Source organism: Grammomys surdaster, unplaced genomic scaffold, assembly GCF_004785775.1.
Source record: "Grammomys surdaster isolate TR1022 unplaced genomic scaffold, NIH_TR_1.0 135, whole genome shotgun sequence".
Classification (NCBI taxonomy): domain Eukaryota; kingdom Metazoa; phylum Chordata; class Mammalia; order Rodentia; family Muridae; genus Grammomys; species Grammomys surdaster.
Genome location: NW_021604593.1, coordinates 1,441,647 through 1,469,556, shown reverse-complemented (window position 1 = coordinate 1,469,556; position 27,910 = coordinate 1,441,647). Strand labels below are relative to the sequence as shown.

Here is a 27,910-nt window from a genome sequence, read left to right as displayed (position 1 = left end):
GGCTCAATGATAGCCTATACTGCATAGAGAGATCCTGTCTAGAAAGGAAAAAGGGGGAAGAACAAAAATAAGTAAATGAATTTAAAATAATTCCAAGTAGTTCATAATGTAGAACCTGATAGTTGAGAAATGACTGCAGGCTGGGTAGTGGTAGTGCCCACCTTTAATCCCAGCACTCGGGAGGCAGAGGCAGGTGGATCTCTGCATTCAAGGACAGCCAGGGCTACACAAAGGAAGCCCTGTCTCAAAAGGAGGGTAGGGGAGGAATATTTTTTATCTATGATAAAAATGTTTTCTTGGTTCTTATAGCCTCACAGGCAGTAGATATTTTGTGAGAGTAAAAATCTTAGTTTTTAAGAGGGAAGGGAGAATAACTGACCTAGGTTTAATTCCTAGCATATGTCTCTTTTCACAACTATAAATAACTTCAGTTCCAAGGGATTTCATTTAATGCTCTCTTCTGGCCTCCTTGGCATGAGGCACTCATGCAGTACATATCCATACATGCAGGCAAGCACATATAAAAAATAAAAACAAGTATTTTAAAAAGGTAAAACAGGCCAAGGAAAAAGTCAAAGATTGGTTCTGTATTGCTTTTTAAGATTTGTGTTATGTGTATGAGTGTTTTGCCTGCGTGTATGTATGTGTACGCCTAGGGATCTGCTCGAACAGGAGTTACTGACGGTTGTGATGCTGGGGCTCAAATCTAGGTCCTTTGCAAAATTAAATGCTCTTAACAATTAACTTCTTCTCTCCAGCCAAAACTTACTTTTATGCAGGACTTCTTTAGAAACTTGAATATTCTAATATATATGAATGTAGAGTGGGCCAGCCAAATGGCTCAGGGAATTTAACCCCGAAGCCTGATGACCCAAGTATTATTTTTTTAATTTATTTTTATTATATGTAAATACACTGTAGCTATCTTCAGACATCCCATAAGAGAGCATTAGATCTCATTACGGATGGTTGTGAGTCACCATGTGGTTGTTGGGATTTGAACTCATGACCTCCTGAAGAGTAGTAGTCAGTGCTCTTAGCCGCTGAGCCATCTCTTCAGCCCTTAATTTTTATTTTATTTTTTTCAAGACAGGGTTTCTCTGTATGAGCCAATTTGTCTTGGAACTTGCTTTGTAGACAAGGCAGGCCTGTAACTCAAAAGGTTTACCTTGCCTCTGCCTCTTGAGTGCTGGTATTAAAGGCATGTACCACCACAACCAGCTGATCAGCTAATTTTTTTTTGAGACGGGATCTCTTAATGTATCCCTGGCTATCCTGGAACTCACAGAGATCCTCCTACCCCTGGCTCTTGAGTGCTGGGATTAAAGGCGTGTACCACCATGCCTGATACATGACCCAAGTTTGATACTTGGAAACCACGTGATAGGAATGAAGCAACTCCAGTAAGTTGTCTTTTGACTCCATGTATACTGGGGCAGGTATTGTACACATGCGCATACACAGAATACAATAAGAAAACTGATCTTAAGAGGTCAAGTAACTGAATGGTTTAAAGTTTCTTAAGAGCATAATGGTGAGAGCATCAATGAGTATGTGTTTAGAAAACCTTAATTTTGCTTGTTGCCTTCATACAATAGATTTTAAAAATTACACATTAAAGGCAAAGCATTGCTAATTAATTTTAACCGTTACTTTGAGGGATACTGGAGAATGTTTATTATAATCTTGGGCTTCAGTGGGCACCAGTCATTGGAGCACTTTGAGGGAGAACTTACCTAAGCCCATACATGGCCTTTTAGAAACTTTGGCCTAAATTTTAAGTATTTATTATTTGTGTGTGTGTGTGTGTGTGTGTGTGCGCGCGCGCGCGCGCGCGCGTGCGCGTGTGTATTTATATGTGTGTATATATGAGCAATATATACATAGAACACTATATCATATTTTTTATATATAATTAACACATACATGGTTTTTACTAAATCATCACAATAACAGAGTAAATAATCGCTGTCTATCAGGTAAAGGGCTCTGTAGTGGTTTATGTACAGAGTATGAAAGTAGGCAGTGATAGGAAAAATAAAACATTGAAAATTACTTAAGTATTTTGAAGAGAAAAGCCAAAATATAAGGATATAAGGTGGCATATGCCTGTATCACTTGGCAGAAAGATCAAGAAGATTTCAGTGTCAGCCTTGCTTACATAAGATTGAGGCTAGACTAGGCTACATGTGAGACCTTGCTCCAGTCTAAATATGCTTTATTGTTTTGTAAAAGTAGTTAGATTTAGAGCTGGAGAGATGGCTCAGGGGGTAAGAGCGTGGACTACTCTTTCAAAGCAAGCTTCTAATCCTAACATCTATGTAGTAGTCTATAATTGTCTATAATGTCAGTTACAGGGGCTCCTGACACTCTCTAATCTCTGCAGGCATTTATACACACATGGTACACATACATATATGCAGACAACATTCACATAAAATAAAAACAACTCTTTAATGTTAGAATTTATTATTTCTACTGATGTACTTTTGAAGTATGTCCTAAAACTAGCCCTTCCTAACAGTCTCTTGATCTCTAAAACTAAGCCAAAGGCTGTAGCTACAGTTGTACCACAGTTGCCTATCATGAGCCAGGCTGTGAGTTATTCTGCATCACTGTAAAAGAAAACAGGAAAATCAAGCTGAGGAGAAAGAAAATAGAGTGACTTCCTTTGTCCAGTTTTTCAAGTATCGTTATTCATTACCAGACTTCAGGTTTGTGTTAAAATAACTGAAGAGCTGGTCTCTGGTTGTGGAGCAGTACTGTAGGTAAATCAATCTCTGAGTGCTTCAGTCAGCCTTTACAATATATCTTCTTTTTGGAAATTCTGGGGACTGAATCAGAACTAACATGATACTCAGTTACTCTGATTGACCTCTGTCTCTAGCTCTTTGTTTGTTTCCTTAACTTTGACTAAATTACTCAGACCAGCCCTGAACTTTCTAGCAGTTCAGGCACCCTGGATATTGCCCTTCTGTTCTGATATCCAGTAGCTGAGATTATATATTTGTAACTGACTAGAGTATACCATATTCTTTTTAAGGTTTTCTGTTTAGTTCACTAGTGGTAAGACACAGCTGAAAACATATCAGCTTTTTATCAGATGGTCTAGTATAGTTTCAGAATCTTTTTTATGATTTTAAGGGCTTGTTCTAATTTCTTAACAGTTTTATGGTATAAAATTGGCATTGGGATGAGCATGATGGCATACTTTAATCCCAGCAGAGAGAGGAGGCAGAGTTAAGTGCCTCTGTGATTTCAAGGCCAGCCTGGTCTATAGAGTAAATTCTAGGCCAGATAAGACTACACAGTAAGACTACACAGAATGAAACAAAACAAAATTTGCATTGAGTCTTCCCCTGGACTCCTCTCAAGTAATTGAGAGCCAGGCATGGTGGTGTGAGTGGTATGGACCAACCCGAGCTATGTCAATGGGAGTGGGGAGCTGGGCCTCATGGTGCACACATGTAATTCCAGTACTCTTTATTCTCAGTCAGGTAGATCACAAATTTGAAGCCAGGCCTGGGCTACAGAGTGAGACTTTCAAAAAGCTAAAGGGAGGGAGAAAGAAAGGATAAAAGAAAAATAATAGCTTTATTTTTTCTACTTTTAAAATAAGTTAAGGGGTAGCATTCAGAGGCTGAAGCAAGAGGTTTGCCATAAAGTTCGTCGTGAAATTAAAAAATAAAAAGAAAAACTTCACAACCGTTTGTGTAAGAGAAGTATATGAGACTTAAGACCAGGAGTCAGACTGAACAAGAGTATTAGACATGACTACTTGAGGAGAATGAAGCAGGAGTAGGTAGGCAGCACAATTAGCTTGTATTTAAAATTAGCTCTCTGAGCTAAAGAAATGGCTGAGCCATTAAGAGCACTTGTTGCTCTTCCAGAGGACTAGAATTCTGTTCTAGCATCCACGTGGTGGCTCACAGCCATCCAAACAATCCAATCTAAGGGATCTAATATATGATATCTTCTGATGTACATGTGTACATACATGCAGGCAAAAACACTTTTAAGAGACAATAAATACCTTTTAAAGAAAGGAAGAAAAAAAACATAAAACTAGCCTTGCAGAGTGTGATGGTACATACTTTTAATCCAAGCACTGGTGAGGCAGAGTCAGGTGTATCTCTCAAGGCCAGTCAGGTCTATATAGTGAGACCTTGTCATTGTTCAAGTTCCCCTACCTCACCCCCAAAATATTCAATACCTCCAAGATTCACTATGTGCTCCTCTGACTGGAGAATAATCCTAAAAGCTTCCCTAGTAAGGCATAGAGAATACTGTTAACAAGGTAGGTTTAGTAACTCTGTAAAGTTAATTTCTTTTTTGTTTTTTTTCTTAAGGAATTGAATGACCTGGCTCGAGATCCACCAGCACAGTGTTCAGCAGGCCCTGTTGGAGATGATAGTAAGTATCTTAAGTTAGGAGTAAAGCCAGCATAGCAATACTTTTGCAAGAGAACTTGTATTTCTTGAGGATATTTGTTTATTTTTGTTATTATTTTAAGTGTATATATACGCTATTGGTCAAGTTTGACAAAGTTATGATCTGTTAAGAGGTATTTGCTGTTGGGAAAGGGGAGACTTAATGCTTAATTTCCTGTGACAGAACCTGTTTTACGTTCACCCAATCATCTTAGACTTTGAGATTCTTCTGCCAGCATTATTTTTGTGGTTGCTCTGGTCTCGTTGTTGTTTGGGGGGAGTTTTTGTTTTGTTTTGTTTTGTTTGTTTGTTTGGTTTGGTTTTTTTGAGACAGGGTTTCTCTATGTACTCCTGGCTGTCCTGGAACTCAGTCTGTAGACCAGACTGGCCTCGAACTCAGAAATCCGCCTGCCTCTGCCTCCCAAGTGCTGGGATTAAAGGCATGCGCCACCACTGCCCGGCGTCTCTTTCTACCTATCCTTTCTTTTGGCTGTTTTCCTAACATAAAAGACCTGGTACTATACCTGGCTATTTTGTTCTTAAAGGATGACATGGTATATGTGTGCTTGTATTTGACTATATTCTACTGGCTCATATGTATGAAAGCAGGTATAATTATTTGTATTCACTGTACTGAGAGTTGAACCCAGGGCCTTGTGTATGCTATAAGCAATCACTCTTATTACTGAGAAGCATCCCTAGCTAGGCTAGCTTAAAATTTATATTTGTTTGTATGTTTATTGTGTCTTGGGGGGGGTCCCTCCTTCTAACATTTGAGTCCCAGGGATTTAACTTAGGTTGTCAGGTTTCAGCAGATGCCTTTACTCACTGACCCTACCAACATTCTAATACTAGATTAATACTGTAATATTAAAGTTAGTATTAACAAAAAAGTCTCATCTAGTTTATGTAGTCCTTCTGTCCCAATTTCCCCAATGCTAGGATTGAAGTGGGAGCTATTAAGCCCGGATGATTTAGGAATTATTATTATTTTCCAATTTTGGGACACACTCCCCTGCTGCCACTTTCTTCTCTCATTGTGTCTTTCTAGCTACTCTGAACTCTGTGTGTAGACCAGCCTGCCCTGAGTTAGCAGAGATCTGTTTGTTTTAGCATCTGAGTGCTAAGATGAAAGGTGTGTGCAACCAGACCTGGTGAGAGGTTCTGTTTTTTTTTTTTTTTTTTTTTGTGTGTGTGTGTGTGTGTGTGTGTGTGTGTGTGTGTGTGTTTTGTTTGGGTTTTTTCCTTTCTTTTTTCTTTTTCTTTTTTTTTTTTCTTTTCTTTTTGAGACAGGGTTTTTTATGTAACAAAGACTTGGCTGTTCTGGACTTGATTTGTAGACCAGGTTGGCTTCAAATTCACAGAGATCCCCCTGCCTCTGCCTTCTGAGTGCTGGGACTTAAGGCCACCATGCCTGGCCTTGGTGGGAAGTTTTAACTATGCCAAAACATTAATTTTTGCTTTACTGCTATTGCAGTTTGTGTTACTACATTTTTTCTTATAGCAGAAATTGCTGTCCTGCAAAGTTAAGGACAAACTATCTTATCTATTGTTTAGTTTTTCAAGACAGGGTTTCTCAGTGTAGTTCTGGCTATCTTGAAAACTCAGTCTGTAGACCAGGCGAGCCTCAAACTGATGACCTGTCTCTTGCCTCCCAAGCACTGGGATTAAAGGTGGTGGAGACCACTGCCAAATATTTTTTAAATGTAGGTTACTTGGACTTGATTTAAAAAAAAATCAAAACAAAACTTAATTTACTACAAATGATAATACTGAGGAAAAAAAAACAATATATACCAAATATAGTGACATATGTCTTTGATTCCAGAATCTTAGTGGGTTTAGACAGGAGAGTTATGAGTCCACGATGAGTCTGTTCTATAGAGAGACTCTCAAGAGACAGAGCTATCATGAGATGTCACTAGAGTTCTTTTTTTAAAAAAATGTCAAAAAAGGCTGGAGGATGGCTCTGCAGTCAAGGATGCTTGCTTCTTTTTGAGAAGATATGATGAGTTCAGATCCAAGCACCCAGGAATAGCTCAAAACTTAACTCCTGTAACTCCAGTTCCAAAGGTTCCAGCACCCTCTCCTGGCCTCCCTAAGCATCCGCACATACATATAAACTAAAAATTGTTTTTTTTTAAAGTTAAAAAAAGAAAAAAGCCAGCTATCGTGGTATGTCCTCCTATAATCCCAATAATTGAGAGGCAGAGGCTACGGGGAGGGGGGTGGCTTTTGTTTTTTCAAGACAAGGTTTCTTCATGTAACAGCCCTGCTTGTCCTGTAGAGCAGACTAAGCTCTAAGAACTCAGAACTCAGAGATCTGCCTATCTTTTTCCATCAAGTGCTGGCATTAAAGTTGAGATTTGAAAGAGAAGAAAATGATAGAAGCTGGATGTGGCAGCACAAATTTATAATCCTAGCTCTTGAGAAGTTAAAAGGATCTCAAACAGCCTAGGCTAAATTAGTAAAGAGAGCAACAAAATGAAAAAGGTTGGGACTGGGGACATGGCTCACTAGCAACATTGACTATGCGGGCCTGAGTTTGAATTCCAGCACCCATGTGACAAGTCAGATGTGGTCACTCATGGACCCCATCATTGTGGAATGCTAAGACAAGATAGCTGGGGTTACTGGCTTGTCATTCTAGCTGAAAAACATAAGCTACAGACTTAAGGAGAGAGGCTGCTTCAAAACAGAAAGCTATACAATGAGAATTATCTGATACTGTCCTCTGACCTGTGCAGTGGAACATACATACACAGAGAGGAGGTCAGGAGGAAGAAGAGAGAAACCTTTAATCGGGAGTGGGGAGGTGGTCTCTATATAGCCCTAGATGGTCCCATCACTCACTGTCTAGACCTTTGTATAATCCTTGAACTTGCAGAGATCTCTTGTCTCACTGTCTTCCCAGTGTTACCAAAGATATGTGTCACTACATACAGTGCTTTTACTTTGTTATTCAAAATATAATGTTCTTCTATTTTTTCCCCTTTTTCTGCAATGAACTGATAAGGAGGAAAGAGGAGTACCTCCCCTTGAAGTAAGCTGAAGATATTTAATCTACTTGATTTTGGTTTGAACTTGGTGAAATGATCCTTTTGGGATCTGTATGTTCAGACATACATCGCTGGAGATTTAATTTCAAATAGTTTCAAACTAACAAATATTCTTACTATCCATTTTAACTTTAAGGCATCATCTGTAATTTGGTTTGCCAACATCAAATCAAAGTTGTAGTAGTTATTTTTACTGTCCAAGTTGTTTTCAGGGCTGAGTGTAGAGCTCGGTGATAGATGGAGGGAGTGCCTGTCTAGCAGGCCTGAAGCCAGGGCCCAACACTCAGCCAGCACCACACAGCAGGGTGAGGCCCATTTCAAACAACTCCTCAAGAGCTCCTTAACTATTTTTTGTGAAATGTGATATTTTATTTTGATCAATACTATTTCTAGAGTTCCTTCTACTTGAAACCTCTAGGAATTTCTCAAACTGTTAAAAAAGCTTTTGTCATTTGAATCAGGGTTAGATACTACATCACTGTTATTTTTCATTCATATAGCCACCTAAAGAGAATGAAGAGTATAATAAGGCTCCAAAGGAAAACCTGTTAATGATTCCAGTAGGTATTCTTACTGCTGTTGGTAGGACCAATAAGATGCTTAGTGGGTAAAAGAAAGCACTTACTAGCTTGATCTCTAAACCTGTGGTTGTAGGTGTGAACTGACTCTGAAAGTTGTACTCTGACCACCATTCTTCCATACACTTTGACACATATACACTATACCCACATTTCAATTTTTTAAATTTATTTTATTTATATGAGTCCTACTGTATACCAGAAGAGGGCATCAGATCCCATTACAGAGGGTTGTGAGCCACCATGTGATTATTGGGAATTGAACTCAGGACCTCTAGAAGAGCAGTCAGTGTTCTTGACTGCTGAGCCGTCTCTCCATCCCCACATTTCATAATTTTAAGTTCTCAAAAGTATAATCCTTCTCAGGTACAATACATTGTCTTTTTAGACAATGTCCCTTACTCTGTAGCCCAGGTTGGGCCTGAAATCTTGAGTAATCTTTCTGCTTCAGCCTCTCCCTCCTGCTGAAATTACAGGTGTGTGAACCATCAGAACTGTTTTCTTTCCCCTTCTTCCTTCCTTTACTTCCTTTTCTCCCTTCCTTTCTGTATGTGCAATAGTAGAAATTGAGTCTGTAGCCTCACATCTGCCAAACCAGTGCTCTACCATTAAGCCATAGCATCAGCCTTTTAATTTCTTCTTAAAATCTTCTTAAGATTTTTAGCAAGGCTGGGCGGTGGTGACAGAGTGAGTTCCAGGACAGCCAGGACTACACAGAGAAACCCTGTCTCGAAAAAACCACAAAAAAAAAAAAAAAAAAAAAAAGATTTTTAGCAAGAATAAGGAAGGATTGCTGTCAGGAGACTAGGAACAAAGAATTAGTACTTAACTACTAGAAAATTTTATACTTGAAACATCAATATTTTGAAATTGTTATTTAAGTGTCATTTTATCTGAGTTTTAGAAAATTACATGGAGTACAATATACAGATTTAAATTACATAAAAGAATTAAGTTGAAGGGCAAGACTTAAAAGAGATCTAGTTGGCAATTTGGTCATTACTACCTAGTAGAGGCTCTAGCCTTATTGGTATTGGGGTTTTGTTTGTTCAAATTTGTTTGTTTGTTTGTTTATGTGTTTATTTATTTAGGTTTTTGGTTTGAGGCAGGGTCTCAACTGTGTGTAGATCAGGTTGGACTCCAACTCACAGAGCTCTCTCTACCTCTTCCTCTGTAGTGTTGAGAACAAAGGCATATACTACAATGCCCACCTGACTCTTATTTCTTTAACCAGGACTTTTAAGAGTCTTTTATGGGACGTGGGTGAAGATAGTAGGACCAGGACAAGTATATAGCTCAGAACGATTTAACTGGTTTTATTTAATCAGTTGAATAATTGATTGTTCAAAAGTATGAAGAACTTAATTACAAGGAAAATACATTCAAAGGATAAAAACTTCAACAAAACATGCCAGGAATTTGAAAACATTTGAGAAACGGGTAAGTTTTGTTTTCATTTATTGAAGCAAAGTTAAAAACAGTTTAATTCCTGGGCCAGCAAAATGGCTCTACAGGTGAGGTGCTGCCAACCCTGACTACTTGAGCTCAGTCCCTGGGACCGAACCAACTTACCACAGTTTATTCTGACATGAAATCACACACAAAACAATATAAATACTTAATTCATGTGTTGTAGTAGAGTAGAGAAGGTTAACAACATATCCCTTGACAAGGTTGGAAGAGACTGCTGAACTTTACCTCATACCTAGAGGCATTTCTACTTACCTTGTGGTATCTAACTACTGTTTTTGTTTGATGCCTTCTAAAATGTGTTCGGTGACTCTAAATATGTTTTTCTGATAAGTGAGTTGCTATTGGTGATTTTGGGGCCTAATACAAGAAACAAACTATAGACAGTTACATATTGAGGAAGTCTGAGGACCTTTAGGGTTTAGACATCCCAATGAATTTTGATGTAGCTGCTTAGTCTTCACGCTTTCTCTAGTATGACAGGAGTTAGCTGGGTTGGGTGGTCTAGATAAAATCACATTGGCAGGGTCTCAGATTCTAGTGTAGATATTAATGGCTACGTTTTCCTTACAAACTCTCTTGTTCTCTGTATTGAGTAAGCCCACCTTAGAAATGGGACAAGTATTATTTTCCACTTTTATAGGAAGTTACCCTATTGACTACTTTGAAATTATCTCTATAGTTTATAATCAAACTTGTGTTTTGTGTGTTTGTATTTTAAAGTAGGGTTGAGGATTCAGCCCAGAGTCATTTATGCTAGGCAAATGCTTCATGTCCTCTCAGCTCTGTATTGAAGAATGTGCTGGAAACTCTAAAAACCTACACAAGATTATATTTATTTTTATTATATTTATTATTTTATTTGGAGACAGAGTTTCACTTTGCAGCCTCACTGTGTAGATCAGGCTGGCCTCAAAGTCAAGGAGATTATCTCACCTCTGCCTCATAAGTACTAAGATTAAATGTAAATCCCACAGCGTCTTGCCTTTGGTTGTTTGTTTTCTCTTTATTGTTAAAATCAATCTTTGGAGCTGGAAATGTAGCTCAGTTAGTAAAGTCCTTATTTTATGCACAAGCATAAAGTTAAAGCATTAAGTTAGAACCTCAATCAGTACTATATAAATATATAATGTCACACTGCCATCAGCTGAAATGAAATGTCATCTGTCCTTTGCTACACAACCATTTTTGAGCCAGTCTGCCATAAATGAGACCCTGTCTAAAAACTTTACATATCTTGGGGCTGGAGAAATGGTTTAGCAGTTAAGAGCACTGACTGTTCTTTCTGAAATTCATTCCCTTTTGTTAGCTCACAACTATGCGAAACTCCAGTTCCAGGGGATCTTGTCTTGCCTCCTGTCCTCTTAGGCACTGCACACGTGGGTTGCACACACATACATTGAGACAAAATACCATTGCCACATCTTTGCAGGGCTCCAGGGATTGAACTTGTCTGGGGTGCTGAATAAAGAAAATACAAACATGGACACAGAAAGGAAAGTCGAGATTGAATGGCTTGGGCTTTCTGGTAGAGAAACCATAGCACCCAAGAAGCTCAGTGTGTTCACTGTATAGAGTTAAACAGGAAAATGGGGTTATTGCATATAGCTGAAGAAAGAGGCCAAATTATTAACATATAGACAAACAAGAAGGCAAGTTTAGCTAATTTCTGTAGGAGCAGTTGCTATAGGAGAGTAGTCTTCAAGCTGTAAACATCCAGGGGAGAAAGTTATGGTGGGTATTTTCTGTTCACACTATAATCTCTTGCACACTGAGCAGAAAGTCTCTGCCATTCCTCTGAGCCTCATGCTGGAGGGGAAGGCTTTGCCATTTTCCCATATGGTTGAGGCTATGGACTCATGGACATGATTTTACCTATGTTAACAAGACACATTGACTCAGAAGTTGACTCATTCAAGACTTTCACTGTTCTGCACTATAAACAAAAGAGAAAACAAAAAGACATCAACTTCTCTCAGCTGAGAAGAAGATGGCCCAGTGGGTAAAGTGTTAACATGGGTTAATATGCCAACATCAATAGAAAAAGGTAGGTGTATGGCAGTGTACATGAAACCAGTGCTGGAAAATATGGAAATAAGTGGATTGGGGCTCAGTGGCCAGCCATTCATTGTAGCTAAAAGGCCAGCTTCAAGTTCAGTTAGAAACCCTGTCTGTAGTGAAAGCAAAGTAGAGAATAATAAAGAAAACATTTCTGGTCTACAGAGTGAGTTCCAGGACAGCCAGGGCTACACAGAGAAACCTTGTCTCAAAAGCAAAAAGAAAGAAAGAAAACATTTAATTGGTTGTAGTTTCAAAGGTTTAGTCCATTATCATCATAGGGGGAAGCATGGCAGCCTGCAGGGAGACATGGTACTAGAGCAAGAGCTGAGAATTCTACAACTTGATCCGAAGGGAGCAGAAAAATCCTGTGTATTTCAATGAGCATAGCTTAAACACAGTATAACCTCAAAGATGCCACTCCCTTTGGGCCAAGCCTTCAAACACATGAGATGAGAAGGGGGGGAGCATTCCTATTCAAACCACCATGATACCCAACATCAACTTACTGTGTGTGTGTGTGCGCGCGCGTGCGCGCATATGGACACAAATACTCAAGAATAAATTATTCTTAATTTGAGTATGTGGACCCTTTCTGCCATGTCAGCATTATTCTTAAGTATATTTTACGAAATTATATTAAGGAATGATTAAATCTTGGAGGTATGCTGGCAGTGGTGGTAAACATCTTTTATCCCAGCACTCCAGAGGCAGATCTCTGTGAGGTTTTTTTTGGGGGGGGAGGGGGTGGGTGGGGGTGGGAGGAGGTTGTTTGATGTGTGTGTTTAATTTATTTAATGTATATGAAGACTCCATCTGCATGAATGCCTACAGATCAGAAGAAAACATCAGATTCCATCATACATGGTTGTGAAATGCCACGTAATTGCTGAGAATTGGACTTGGGACCTCAGAAAGAACAGCCAGTGCTTGTAACTACTAAAACACCTGTCTAGTGCAGATCTCTGTGAGTTTAAGGATAGTCTACAGAGTGAGTTCCAGGACATAGAGAAACCCTGCCTCATAAAGGAAGGAAGGAAGGAAGGACGGACGGACGGACGGACGGACGGACGGACGGACAGACAGACAGACAGACAGACAGACTGACTTGGAGGCAAGGAAATAATTTTTAATAGTACTTAGGGCCTTCTTATAGGGTTTGTCAACAAATTTATCTCCCAGGCATGACTTTGGGACAAGTTTTTGTTTCTTAGTAGGCTGGTTTTGTGACAGAATCACTGTGTAGCATGGGTCACCTGAAACTCATTATGTAGACCAGGTTGGCCTCACACCCTTTACTTATTAGCCAAAGATAAATTTAAATTTAGCATTATGCCTCAGCTTTGTCAAAATTGTTGTTGTAGGCATGCTGTACTACCATCCTTAGTTCCAAATACTTTATATTTACTTTGTGTGTGTGCGTGTGCACATGTGTACAAGCTATGAAACATGTTTGGAGGGCAGAGAACAGCTTGGGAGCTGGTTTTCTCCTGTGTGAATTCTGGAAATCAAACATGTCAGTCTTGATAGCAAAGCTTTTCTTATCAAGCCACCTTGTTGGCCTTAAGAAAAATGTCTTGGATCTTTAGTTTTGGTGGTAGTGATGTGTATAACATGCGTGAGCACATGAGTTTGAATGTTTGAAAACCAGTAGAGGGCATCAGATTCTCTGGAGCTAGAATTACAGGTTGTTACGAGCTACCTGATTCAGGTGCTTAGAAATGAACTCTGGTCTGCAAGAAGAATGTGCATGCTTAACTGCCAAGCTATCTTTCTAGCCCCTCCAAATGTATTAAGACCAACTGTCTTTTTTGTTTTGTTTTGTTTTGTTTTGTATTTTTTGGTCTTTTTGTTGTTGATGGGGTTTTTTTTTTGGGTGTTGGTGGTTGTTTGGGGGCTTGAGACTGGCTTTCTCTGTAACTAGAACTCTGGCTGGCCTTCAGTTGAGAGATCTACCTGCCTCTGCTTCCCTCCTGAGTGCTGGGATTGAAGGTAGGCACTGCCACACTCTGCTCACTTGTCTGTCTCTCTCTCTGTCTGCTTCCTCCCTCCCTCCCTTCCTTTTTTAATGGTTTGGACTCAATTGGTTTAGTCTTCATCCTGCCCGTAGAAACTAGTCTTTATCCTATTTATAAATAAACATTGATTAGGTACTTTGTAGGTGTAATGTGAATATTGTTAATTAACATGGTGACTTTTTTTTTTCTTTTTTCTTTTCAGTGTTTCATTGGCAGGCTACAATAATGGGGCCAGTAAGTATTCATTTTAATTCTTTAATAGTTGTTTTATGTAGTTTATTCATTTTTAATCTTGGCTTTCTTATCATCAACAGAATGACAGCCCCTATCAGGGTGGAGTATTTTTCTTGACAATTCATTTCCCAACAGATTACCCCTTCAAACCGCCTAAGGTAATTGGTGTGTGATCATTGCTCTTAAGATGCTCTGTATGGTATTGGTAAACCAATCACCAAGATTTCTTTTTCTTTAGGTTGCATTTACAACGAGAATTTATCATCCAAATATTAACAGTAATGGCAGCATTTGTCTTGATATTCTACGGTCACAGTGGTCTCCAGCACTAACTATTTCAAAAGGTAATAGAATAGTTGTTTGATATCAAGATGAAATAACTGATTTTTGTGTGGGGTGTGGAGGTGCACACCTTTAATACCAGCACTGGGGAGGCAGAGGCAAGCAGGTCTCTTGAGTGCCAGGCCTATATAGTGAGACCCTGTCTCAGAAGGGAAAAAGTAACTGCTAATGTTACTGTTCTCTGTTGGTTTCTCTCTTTAAGATTATCTTTTTATCAAATTAATTATTTTGTATGTGAGTGTTTGCATGTATGTCTTTGCACCATGTGTGTATCTGGTGCCCCCAGAGGCCAGAAGATAGAATGAGCTAGCATGTGAGTACTGGAACTTAACCGGGGATCTTCTGAGCAGCCAGTATATTTAACTGCTTAATTTAACTTTCCAGTCCTGGCTGCTTTTCTTTTTTTTAATGTAACTTCTGTTCCCTTTTAAAAGGACCAGTCTCCCTTAGTTTGTAATAGTATTTGTTTTATTCAATGGAAAAGAGTTGAATTTTGAAGAATTGATCCATAGTAGTAAGATGCCAGGTTTTTGATTGATACTCAAGAGCAGGTAGGAAGCTGCTGTGGTGGTGTATACACTGTAATCCTAATACTTGGAAAGTGGGAGAAGAATGATGACTAGCAGTTCAAAGTTACACTTCGTTGTATAGCAAGCAGGTTTGAAGCTAGAATGGTACAAGAGTAAGGTCCTGCCTTAAAGTGTAAGTAAACTAGCTTCCACCAAGAAAGTGAATGATGTGATTGTTTCAGTTTATTTGTTTATTATTGTGCCTGTATGTTATCTCCTGCCTTATATGGGTTCCAGAAATCAAACTCAGCTTGGCTGGCTGTTCCAGCCGCTGTTTAACTTGCTTAGCCATTTCATTTAAGTCCTGTTTATTTTTGTTGATGGTCGGGTTTTTTTGTTTGTGTTCGTTTTGCATTTGTTTTAAGACACGACCTTATTTTGTAGTTAAGGCTGGCCTTAGCTTCTACAGTGCTGGGATTACAAGTGTGAGCTTCTGTACCTGGTTAAATTTTGTTTCATTTTTGAGACAATCTCCTAGATTCTAGATTATCCTTGAAGTTTCTGTGTAACTTACTGTGTCAGACAACCACTCTTGCCTGTTTTTGGAAATTTGACAGTTGATTTTTTTCTGAATGTAAGCTTCTAAAAATTGAGTTTCACTAGTACTGACAAGTATTCTCAATCTTGGATTTAGAAGAGCTGTTTTTGTTCTGCTAATAACTGAACTCAGAGCGGAACCTAATGGACATTATGCAAACTCTCCACCACTAAGCTACATGCATTCACAAGTCTATATTCTTAACATTGTTGGCATCTCAGGTTGGGTTTTTGATGGTGGTTTGGTTTTTTTCTTCCTTGGAAACAGGGTCTTACTGTGCTACTGTGGCTGGCCTTGAATTCACAGAGATCCACCTTTTCACCTGCCTCTGCCTCCTGAGTGCTTCGATTAAAGACCATGCCGAGTGTCTGATGTTTAAACCTTTTGCTTTGGTCTTCTACTAACCTACACTTTTTTTTTTTTTTTTAAATATCCCAGTACTTTTGTCCATCTGTTCTCTGTTGTGTGATCCCAATCCAGATGATCCTTTAGTGCCTGAGATTGCTCGGATCTACAAAACAGATAGAGAAAAGTAAGTATCACCTCCAGATGGAAAACTGTCAGGCATGGAATAGAGCTGCCTTACAACTTCTTACTTATAGTGTTGAATATACACCAAATGTTTAAGATAAACCTCTAAGAAGAGGTACATGGAACAGGTTTCTATACCAAATATTATAAACAGATGATACTAATATATAATTGTCTGATGTAACTTCTACTAAAAAAACTTTCCTACAGTACTTTATAAAAATACCCTTGTGTCTTGTTTGGTTTAAGACTTATGAATCATTGTGTATCCGGTTCCCATTTATTTTACATATAGTTTGGTAAATTAATGGGAAAGATAACTGACTTTACTACCATTTGGCATAAAGGTGCCAAATCTTTTTTTTTTTTTTTTTTTTTTTTTTTGGTTTTGGTTTTGGTTTTTCAAGACAGTTTCTTTGTGTAGCCCTGGCTGTCCTGGAACTCAGTCTGTAGACCAGGCTGGCCTCGAACTCAGAAATCTGCCTGCCTCTGCCTCCCAAGTTCTGGGATTAAAGGCGTGCGTCACCACTGCCCAGCGCCAAATCTTTTAAAAACAAATTTTGATGTAGAACTAGTTATTTTAGGACTGTACACTGTGTGACTTATTAAAAAATGATCAGGGTATCAAAAGTAACAAAGAGTTCTACCCATTTTTGCTTCTGTGTCTTACTTAGTGAGATTAAGATAGGATATGGGGGAAGTGCTTTTTTTTTTTAAGATTTATTTATTGTATATGAGTACACTGTAGCTGTTTTCAGATGGCAGAAGAGGGCATTGGATCCTATTAGAGATGGTTGTGAGCCACCATGTGGTTATTGGGAATTGACCTCCGGAACAATAGTCAGAGCTCTATGACCACTGAACCATCTCTCCAGCCCTGCTGTTTTGAGACAGCATTTCTTGTGTAGCCCAGGCTGGCCTGAAACTCAAAAGATCCTCCTGCCTCTGCCTCTCAGTGCTAGGATTAAAGGCACATGCTGGTGATGGCACAGGCCTTTAATTTCAGCACTCAGGAGAGAGGAGAAGGCAGATTTCTGAGTTCAATGCCAGCCAGAGCTATGTGGAGGAACCCTGTCTTGAATACCTCCCACCCCCAAAAACAGGCAGATGTCACCATACCTTTCCCACTACACATAGCAAGCTTTTGAATTCAAAACATAAAAGACTAGCTGAGTGTGGAAGCCCATACCTTTGATCCCAGCTCTTGTGAAGCAGGGACAGATTCAGACCCTATATCTCAATTAATTAAAAAATAAAATGTTACAATTACTTAAAATCTGTTGTATTATAAAGTCATAGATACAAGCTGGGCTGTTGTGTACATCTTTATCTTTAATTCCAGTGTTTGGGAGGCAGAGGCAGGCAGATCTCTATGAGTTCAAGACCAACCTGTTATACAAAGTAAGGTCCAGGAAAGACAAGGCTATATAGAAAAACCCTGTCTCAATGGGAAAGAAAAAAGGAAAAGAAAGTCATTCGTGTGTGTGTGTGTGTGTGTGTGTGTGTGTGTGTGTGTGTGTGTGTGTGTGTATGCAGAGTATTGAAGCTGGAGGATTATGAATTTGAAGTCACCTTGAACAACAGAATGATAACTGTTTCCTTTTTTTTTTTTTTTTCCGAGACGGGATTTCTCTGTGTAGCTCTGGCTGTCCTGGAACTCACTTTGTAGACCAGGCTGGCCTCGAACTCAGAAATCTGCCTGCCTCTGCCTCCCAAGTGCTGGGATTAAAGGCGTGCGCTACCACCGCCCAGCATGATAACTGTTTCAAAAGACTCAAAATCAAAAATGATAGAAAAGTTAAGTTTTGTTGTTGCTGTTAGTGTTTAATGAAGCTACACCAGCAATAGAAAGAGAATACTGGCACTAATTCTTAGCTTAGTTTTGTTTTGTTTGTGTCCGCATACCATTAATAATCATGTGTTTCTGGCTGAATTAAAATGTCTTTAATATTGTGTGTTTTGTGTTTTGCCTGCATGTTTGTGCAGAGGACACAGATTCCCTAGAGTTGGCTTTAGATGAACACCATGTTAGTGCTGGAATTTGAACCAAGGTCCTCTAGAAGAGCAGCTGGTTCTCTTAACTGCTAGCCGTCTGTCTCTTATCTCTCCAGATCCTGAAGCTTTACTTAATTATTAAATGTATTGAGGCAGGGTTTCACAAAAAAAGCCTTGCCTGGCCTAGAACTCACATAAATGTACCTGCCTCTGCCTCCCAAGTATTATGGTTAAAGGTATGTGTTCCCAAACCTTAGCTGCATTATTTTCTTAGTGCGTTATACATGACTATTTTGATTAGAAACCATTTTGTCTAATATCTAGAACTGTGGCTATGAATGCTTTTCAGGAAGATATCCTAAGTCATCATAGTACTAATGTTTATATTTATAAAAATAAAATTTATTGCCTGGAGGCACAGGCAGGCAGATCTCTTGATTTTGAGGATGGTCTACAAAAGGAGTTCCAGAACAGCCAGGGCTACACAGAGAAACCCTGCCTGATGGTACATTCCTGCTCCTTTTTTTTTTTTTTAATTTATTTATTTTTCTATTATGTACATTAATCCTTTGCCTGTAAGTATGTCTATATGGGGGTGTCAGATCCCCTGGAATAGGAGCTACAGATAGTTGTGGGCTGCTATGTAGGTGCTGGGAATTCTGGGAGAGCAGCCAGTGAAAGAGCTGTGAGCCATCTCCAGCCCACACTCCTGGTATTTGTTCTTTTTCTTGTTTTGGTTTGTTTTTGTTTTGAGATGGTCTCATGTAGCTGAGGCTGGCCTCCTAATTCACTGTGTAACTTTGGGTGATCTTGAACCTCCTGTCTTTACCCCTTAAATGCTGTGATTACAAGTGTATTCTCCTAGACTTACACAAGTTTTCTCTGTTTATTTGGTTACTGGAATGTTTTACAAATTAAACCCTACCAGAATGAATTATTTTATTAATATAAAGGAGATATTGTGTCATTTTATTTCTTTGTAGGGTTTTGTTTGTTTTTTGTTTTTGGAGACAGTATCTCACCATGTAGGCTTGCTACAGCTGGATGTGTATACCAAACTCACCTTCAGTTCACAGATACCTACTTGCCTGTGCCTTCAAAGTGCTAGGACTAAAGAAGTGCACCACCATATTCAACTCCTTGTAGTTTTTTTTATTTACTTTATGTGAATGACTAGGTGAGAGTTGATGTATATGTATATGTACCATGTGGGTGACTGGTACCCACAAAGTCCATGAGAGGGAGTTGGATCTCTAGAACTGGAGTTGCAGGTATTTGTGACCTGCCTGTCACGTAGGTGCTAGGTGAATGAGGTCCTCCTTGACAGCAGCAAGTCTCTTACCTGCTGAGCTGTCTCTAGCTCCCCTGCTGTATTTTTGTGAGACAAGACTCTTTGTGTAATACAGGCTGGTCTCATTCTTTTTTGTGTTTTGATACAATTTCTGGAATCTCATACTTCAGTCTCCCCACTTAGCTCATTATGCTGTTTAAATCACTGTTTTGTTTTAATATTTATTTTATGTATATGAGTACATTGTCACTGTCTTCAGACACACCAGAAGAGGGCATCGGATCCCATTGCAAATGGTTGTGAGCCACCATGTGGCTGCTGGGAATTGAACTCAGGACCTCTGGAAGAGCAGTTAGAGCACTTAACCGCTGAGCCATCTCTCCAGCTCTAAATCACTGTTATATGATTTTAAGAACTATATAATATTAAATTACATAGTCACAAAATTCTTACATAATCAGGTGTGTTAGCACATGCCTATAACCCTCCAAAGTTGGGAAGACTCTGTGGGTTTAAGGTTAGCTTTGGCTACATATTGAAACTATCTAAAATACATTTAAAAAAATGAAAGTCAATCGAAACATAAGATGGCCAGGGGTGGTAGTGGCACACCCCTTTAATCCCAGAATTCAGGAGACAGAGGCAGGTAGATCTCAGTGAGTTCTAGGCCAGCCTGTCTATAAATCGAGTTCCAGGATAGCCAGGATTGATACACAGAGAAACCCTGTGTTAAAAACCAGAAAACAAAGCTGGGCGGTGGTGGCGCATGCCCTTAATCCCAGCACTTGGGAGGCAGAGGCAGGCGGATTTCTGAGTTTGAGGCCAGCCTGATCTACAGAGTGAGTTCCAGGACAGCCAGAACTACACAGAGAAACCCTGTCTTGAAAAACCCCACCACCCCCCCCCCCCCCAAAAAAAAAAAAAAAAGAAAACATAGGATGACGTACATACTAGCAGATACTAAACTTGTATCTGAGTCCTTTAGATACTATATTTATAGGAAATTGTTTTGGATTTTACAACAGTGTCTCATTGTATCCTGAGGATAGGCTTATTTATAATTGGTAAAGCTAGGTGTTGGCACATCCCTGTAATAGCAACAACCCAGGAGGGTTGCCACAAGTTTTGAGGCCATCCTAGTTTTAGATAGTTCATGGTCAGCCATGGCTTTCAAGTAAAGGCAGGTAGTAGGGGGGTAATATGTGAAAGAAATTAGAGGATGGAAAGTGATTTTGTTTTTTGGTTTTGGTTTTTTTGTTTTGTTTTGTTTTTGTTTGTTTGCTTGTTTGTTTGTTTTTGGTTTGGTTTTTTGAGACAGGGTTTCTCTGTGTAGCCCTGACCTGGAACTCACTCTGTAGACCAGGCTGGCCTTGAACTCTCGAACTCAGAAATCCGCCTGCCTCTGCCTCCCAAGTGGAAAGTGATTTTGTTTGAACATTTTTAGTTATTGCCTTAAAATTACTAGTTTGGATACTGAATGAAATATGTTGCTTATTGACTCCTTACCTATGTTAAGCCAAGTTCTCTTTGTGTGTGTACAGGTACAACAGAATAGCTCGAGAATGGACTCAGAAGTATGCGATGTAATTAAAGAAATTATTGGATAACCTCTACAAATAAAGCTAGGGGAACTCTGAGAGAGAGAAAGTCCTTTTGATTTCCATTTGACTGCTTTCTATGAGCCCACGCCTCATCTTCCCCTGTGCACATGTTTACCTGACACAGCAGTGCTGCGTGTTGTACATACTTGGAACAACAAACTAGAAATACTGTACTTCTGTACCAACATTGCCTCCTAGCAGAGAAGTGTGTGTGTGAGAAGCCAGTTCTTCGGGCGTAACCTAGGTGTGAGACTAAAAGCTTTCCTTATTGACTTAACTTTGGATAATGGCAAGATGTGAGGGGTAGTAGGTACACAGTGTGTGCTTGAATGGGAGGAATAAGCTCCAGTGACCCATAGGAGAGTGTCCTTAAGTGGAATCCATCTAATCTCAAACAGTCATAAAAATCAAAGTGAAGAACGTGAAGCTGTTTCTGTATTCATTTCATCCTGAAGAACCTACAACTTAGGTGAAAGTTATGACCAAACAGATAAAACTACATTCTGTGTTTTAAGGTCTAAGAGCATTTGAATGGACTGGAGCTGTTAGTACATAAAGTGTGATGGGCTTTGTTCCCCACACTTTCACATCTCCCGGCCCTTTCAGCCTTCCTCCTTTTAGCTCCTTTCCATAATCTTTGGTTTGTATGTGGTTTCTCAGTTAATACATAGCTAATAGCTCTTATTTTTCTTATGTTTTTAACTGCTTTAGGCCTATTTCGATGTAAGGGTGAAAATTTATTTGATGGAAATACTTGTGTATATTTAAAGACCCAGTTGCTCCTCTGGAGCTTGTACGTTCAAGAATGATTAATCTGTGTAATAAACTGATTACTACAGTCATTACATACAATTTTGTGTGAATAGGCTTTTTGATTTAAAAACTTGGTCTAGCTAAGATTAGTGGTGTATTTTTTCCTCACCCCTGAAATGTTTTCCTTTATATTCGTTGCATTTCAAAATCATGAAACAATTCCAGTTTACATACTAAAATCGATATGAGAGTAATTTTATTAAAGATGGAGGCATAAGCTTAAAGGCGTTTTCATGAAACCTATATGTGCACCATTCCAGGAACATGACTGTTAAACTAAATAAATTTGCTTTGTTAATGAAACTGAGCAGCATTTCACCAAAACCTTGTGACAGTCTCTTGGTACATAGGACATAGACCACAAAGGGGTTGCTGTCTGATAAGTTAACTGATTGTAATTATAAAGAGTAACTGACCAAACCTGGGAAACATGAGCACAATCTTGTATTGGAGAGTCTACGTTATTACTTTGCACTAACATTTGCAGGATGTCATATTGGTTTTCAATTGTACTGTATGTGGCTTTTTGAAGTCTTCCCTTGACTCTAGTAAAATGTAGTTTGAAATTTGTAAACAGCTGTTAATCCAGAAACATTCATGTGAACTAAGCAAGTTCCCTCCCCTTGTCCATTTTCCTAACCTAAATGTAAGCCAGGCCAGCTTGAGGCTATGGCCGATGCTCTCTAGTCATCAGGTTCTTTGAACGCATCTTTACACTCTTGCACAAAAATTGAAGAATAAATGACCACTGCTTTTGGTTTTAAACTTGTTCACCTGTCTCATCTCTCAGTGTCAGTGTTCCTCCATCTCAACCTATCAGCTAAAAGGCTCTTAATTAGCTGGCTGCTTACATGAATTTCAGGAATGCTATATTAGCATCTCCTTGGCCTTGCAGATAATGGCTTTCGCCAGTTATGAAAAAAAATTCAGAATTGAGCTATAAGCAGAAATTACCATGTATAATTACTGTTATAGGCAGATGGAAGTTCACTTTTGAGTGCTGTGTGTGTTTGTCTGTTTCAGTGGGCCCCAGTCCCTGTAGATGCTAATCAAGTACTCTGTTATTGACTGGATTTATCACTGCTGAACTTCCCTGTTCTTATTATCAACTTTTCTACTTTGGGTTCCATTGCACAGCTCTCATTTGCCCATTCTTACTTGCCTCTCATCTCAGAGAACTGCTAGTCTATTACTATTTTTTAAGTTATAGTGTGGGCAGTTATTTTATTTTATTTTTTAAACAAGAGTGGTCTTAGATTTTTGTGCTGAATAAAAGCTTGATGTGCAAGTTTGGGTGGTCACGGACAATATGAGGCTGGGAAGTGCAGTTTTGAGGATGAAGCACTTTGGGTCCAGTTGTTTTGATTCCCTGTAAGAGAACAGATGTCACTCAGGCTGATTCTCACATAGGCTCACACAAAGTTTCTCTGATGTCTAATGGCTAGTTTGAACCAACCTTGTTTTATTCTGGTGCTATGGCTGTTACAAAAGAATGAAAGTTATGGGAGGGTTGTTATTGTTGTTTGGGTGCTTAAGTTATTACTTTAGGCAATTTTGTCAAGTTATATTCAGAGCAATCTTTTGATAAAACCAAACCATTTTAGATATTGGTGTCACTGGCTAATAGTCAAAGGCATCATTGTTCTGCTAACTTTGTCTAGAACAAAGATATAGCAGGACCATAATGGTGTTTGAAGAGATAGGAAGGTTTGTGGAAAAAAGGAAAATGTGACCAGTGACTGATGCTTTTTATGCACTGACCTAGTGGTAGAAACATTCCTACTTCCAATCCCACTTTTTATATTGAGCCTTAGATTGGCAGGAGAAATGAGTTATTTCTAAATTATAGTCAGAATGCCTATATATTGTCCCTTGTCTCCAGTTAAGGACAAACTCTGGCTTTGACTTAGAAATATAGGACCCTTAACACTTGTGCGAGGTTTCAATAGAATTGTCTTTTGTTTCTGGCTCTTTTGGATTGTGAATATACTTCCTCTTCTTACCCCCATACCTTTCACCATTGGAGCTGTGGAATATACTCCTAGTCTAGGTTCTTGTTTCCCTGTGTTGTGTGTGCACTTAGATAAGTACTGGTTTTCTCCAAGTTCTCTTTCCTTAAAGCCTTTGCATAAGTATAGTGGTTCACAGGTTATCCAGTTCTTTGGAAGTATAGGCTTAAGTCTGGAGTTCAAGAGATCCTGTCTAAGTAAAAGAAGAAAAAAAACCTTTCTCTTGGCATTGCAACCTTACTTAAAGCAGTTGTATTCTAGATCATTCCTGAACCAATCATTGTTGCTGTATTTTACCTTTACCTTAATGTAAATTTCAAATTTAGTTTGAAAGCCTTTATGGCCTTTGGCCTCAAGACACTGTCTAGCCACCATCTAGCTTTGTTATCTCAGGGACTTCATTTTTGCTAATTGAGGCAAAGTTAGACATTTTGACTAGTGGCTAGGGATCATCTTTGACTTGTTCGTAGTGTTACCTTCTATCAGATGCACATCTGTTAACAGGACTGGGAATGTAACTCTAGCTGCTTGTGTAGAATGCACAAGGATTTGAATTGATCCTTATTACTTCACTCCTAAAAGAGTACCTTGGTACAAGTACAGCAGCTTATCAGTTTGTTTGTTTGTTTTCATTGTTTGATTTTAACCTATGTAAGCTGTTTGTAGAATGTCCTATATTGAAAGCAAATGGTCGATCACTTTTAGGAAAGAAAGCAAGAAGCCACTAAATATTCAAGCTAGGTTCTTAAGATACGGTGCAGACAGAAATGAATAGTAGGAGCCCTGATAGGTGTACTGAGTTCCCCTCAACCTTGTGAGGGTGTGATGGGTGCCTGCTGCAGCTCCTTTAGGTACATAACAGTCTCCCATATCTTCCTTCCTTCCTCCCTCCCTCCCTCCTCCCCCCTCTCTCTCTCTTTCTTTCTTTTCTGGGGGAGGGGGGTAGAGACAGGGTTTCTTTGTGTAGCCCTGGCTGTCCTCTGTCCTGGAACTCACTCTGTAGACCAGGCTGGCCTCGAACTCAAAAATCCACCTTCCTCAGAAATCTGCCAAGTGCTGGGATTAAAGGCATGTGCCACCACTGCCTGGCTCTGATTTAAATTTCTTACTGAAGTACTTAAACCTTGATTTTTTTTTTTTTTGACATTTAGTCTTTCTTTTGTTATATATGCTGTGTTTGAACTTGTGAGCTGAATTCTTCCTGTTTCTGTTTCCTAGGATCTGGGACTATAAGCATAGGATACTACACTCAGTTCAATTTTGAAAATATTTATATTTTCATGTAGCCCAGACTGGCTTCAAACTTATGGAGCTGCAGATGTCCTTGAGATTCCAGTCATTCTGCTTCCCTAGTACTGGAATAATAAACATCATGCACCTCTAACAGTTACGCAATGCAGAGAACTGAGCCAGGATGTCCTACATGCTAGACAAGCAGACACTCCACCAACTATAAATATTTTTAGCATCCATTTTATTTTTTATTGTTTTTGAGACAGACTTTCTCTGTGTAGCTGGGCTATCCTAAACCTTGCTCTATGGATCAGTCTGGCTCAGAATTGCAGAAATCTACCAACCTCGGCTTCCCAAGTGCTTCCCAAGATGAAAGGTATTCAATACGATTCTTGTGAGCCTCCATGTGTACCACATACACATGTCTTAGGGTACCAGATACCCTAGAACTCACCAGAATCCCTAAAACTAGAGTTACTGGTAGTTATGGGGTACCATGTAAGTGCAATAGCATTAAGTGTGAATGTGTATGTGGTTTTGAGCATGTCTCAGCACATGCGTGGTTAGAGAACAAGGCCCTGGAGGTGGTGTTCTTCCATCATGCTAGTTCTAAAGGTTGAATTTAGTTGTCAGGCTTGACAGCAAGTAGTACCTTTACTTGGGGAGCAATCTTGTTCCTTGGATGTTAATCTTAAATTTTTATAGTAGGTGAAGAGGGGGTTTTGTTGAAGGAGACCCATCTTCCCCCAAATTGCCAGTTTTTTCAGGTTTGGTCTCCCTAAAAATTGAGATTGAAGTTTCTGGAGGCATTCCAAAGAGATAATCTGGCATCTAGGCTTTAAATAAAGCCAGCACTGTCTCAGAAGAGAATGGTTCCATGCTTGAAGTAATTGGTTGATTACTCTGTGACTCTAAGGTCTGGAGCTTTCCCCCACCAATAAGATATTACTCATTGCTTTTACTCATCAGGACACCTCAGTCCTCCAAGCTAAAGTTACAGCCTTCTTTGAAGATGTACCTAAGGGACAGAATATTGTGCCAACTGCTAAAGGATCTAGTCTTGTTTTAGAGGACATGTGAGCTTCCAGGCACTTGCTGTGGAGTCTTGAAAGGGACTGTGGAAAAAGAAAGGGGAGTTGAACTTTTTGGAAATGCGTCTTTTTACTTAGACTTTGGAGCAGATAGGGCAAGGACATGAGACAAGATAGGAGGAGGAGCTGGTGGATTGTTGAGTTCGCCTGCAAATGTGTGTGCAACTCCTGAGCTGCAGTGATGTTCAGTCTTTGTTTATATTTGGGATGGGAGTCAGACAGAATTGCCCTAACACATCTTTTTTCTTCCTTAATTTTTATGTATTCTGCCCACTGTTAACTCATGGTTCAACAGACAGTAACCAAATTAGGGATATATTTACAGTGTCTTCTGATAAAGGAGGTTCTGTGTGGGTGCTAGTTTCTCTGTAGCCAGCAGAGGGCAATGATGACCTGTAGCTTTTAAAACTACAAGGTGTGTGAGGTCAGAGAATGTGCATGGACAGAACCTAAGAGGAGCTTTTGTTTTGAGTAAGGAGGCTTTTGGAGTTGGCTTTTTGTTGGTGTCTTTAGAAGCAGATGGACCAGTGCTTTGTTCAGTCAGGTACTCGAAAAGGTTTACTGTAAGAGAACATGTTATAGTGACTTATGTTCTGTTCCTAGGCCTACCAAAAATACCAAAGTACTGGGTCATCTTTACCTGGTACTCTTGTAGTCAGTCGTCTCTGTTACATAAACAACTTCAACATCAGCTTTACCCACTTGGTTGTGTTCATTGTTTATGTGAACAAGGGGATTCACATTTCTGGTGCCCACTGTTGTTTTTTCAAAAGCGGGTAGTTAGTCCATCAACAAGTCAAGTTTGACTTGTTTGCCTATATCAGTTGGGCAGCCATGACATAATTCTTTTATGCCCAAGGATGGAGATTCAGAAGAAAAAAAAAATGGTAGAGCGCTAGTGGTAAGGCCTGGGCAATACTCCTTTTCCTTCTATCTTGTGATTTGGGGCCCAGGGCTTTCTAGTGTTCCAGTGCAACAGCTGTGGGCCTCCAGGGCCACCATCCGGAAGCCAGCTGTCTCTTCATTGGGAATTCTTTGAAATTGTAGGCTTGGCCATCTGGATATGCAAATAACTTTAGATTTGCTGAAGTCACCAAGTAGCTGCAACCCAGACAGAGCTATTAGAACCAATACTACCCTACCCTCAGATTAGGAAAGTATCTAGGGGCTGTTGGTGCCTGGAGGTCGGGCTTTTGGTTGTATACCTCTACAGAGGGAAGTCTAGGGGACTCCCTAAGTTCTGCTTTAGCTTAAACTTTAGACTTAAGAAAGACCCTTTAGCCGGGCGGTGGTGGCGCACGCCTTTAATCCCAGCACTTGGGAGGCAGAGGCAGGTGGATTTCTGAGTTGAGAGTTCAAGGCTAGCCTGGTCTACAGAGTGAGTTCCAGGACAGCCAGGGCTACACAGAGAAACCCTGTCTCGAAAAAAAAAAAAAAAAGAAAGACCCTTTAATAAAGACAGATGTCTTGATTCTATCAGGATATGACTTTCCTGAAGGAAAGGTTGACTTGCTATTAACACAGGCAATAGAACTGAATCTTAGGAAGCCCTGAGGAGGGCTAGCAGATTGGTCCTCCAGATCTCCCTCCTGCTGCCCTCAGGGTGTGTTTGTTGTGCGTGTGTGTGTGGGGGGGGGGGAGTATGTGATTATCTGGCAGTAGCAGGAGGAATTTGTGCTCTTGTGGCGAAGGGTAGGTGGTTCAGGATCAGGGAGTCTGTAGACTTCCTGTCTGCCCTGTCCCTGTTGGAAAGAATGGAACCATGGAGAATGTGGCTGACAGACTCCAGACAAGGGAGAGCATAGACCAGCTTCTGTATGTGCAGGAAGGGCTGTCCATGTTGTTAGGAACTTTTGAGAAGATTGTGAGCATGGACATTCCTTAGTGTTTATGCATATGGGTGTGAACCGAAATCAGAGCCTTTACAAAAGAGAAATTAGATCTAGGTTTGAAATCATATGCTTTTTGGTCCTACAATTTAGGGCTAATAATTTATATACCCTTTGAATTTTCTCATAGAAGATGAACACTTGGTCACTTAACAGTCTGT

At 39.6% G+C, this 27,910-nt stretch overlaps 1 protein-coding gene and 1 non-coding gene across 3 annotated transcripts in view; both read left to right on the top strand.

Moving 5' to 3' along the window:
• Ube2d2 (ubiquitin conjugating enzyme E2 D2) overlaps nucleotides 1-22,296 on the top strand; it is a 38,249-nt gene extending 15,953 nt beyond the window's left edge. For both annotated transcript variants that reach the window (XM_028762786.1, XM_028762787.1), the window contains exons 2-7: nucleotides 4,350-4,413; nucleotides 13,816-13,847; nucleotides 13,928-14,005; nucleotides 14,086-14,191; nucleotides 15,735-15,828; nucleotides 20,655-22,296. In XM_028762786.1, coding sequence (XP_028618619.1) covers nucleotides 4,350-4,413; nucleotides 13,816-13,847; nucleotides 13,928-14,005; nucleotides 14,086-14,191; nucleotides 15,735-15,828; nucleotides 20,655-20,700 — 420 coding nt within the window. In that variant the 3' untranslated portion in view covers nucleotides 20,701-22,296. The remainder of the gene's footprint in view (nucleotides 1-4,349; nucleotides 4,414-13,815; nucleotides 13,848-13,927; nucleotides 14,006-14,085; nucleotides 14,192-15,734; nucleotides 15,829-20,654) is intronic.
• Nucleotides 9,695-9,818, top strand: LOC114617282. Its single transcript, XR_003710764.1, has one exon. It is a non-coding gene; the product is annotated as a U6atac minor spliceosomal RNA (small nuclear RNA).
• Nucleotides 22,297-27,910: the final 5,614 nt, after the last annotated feature.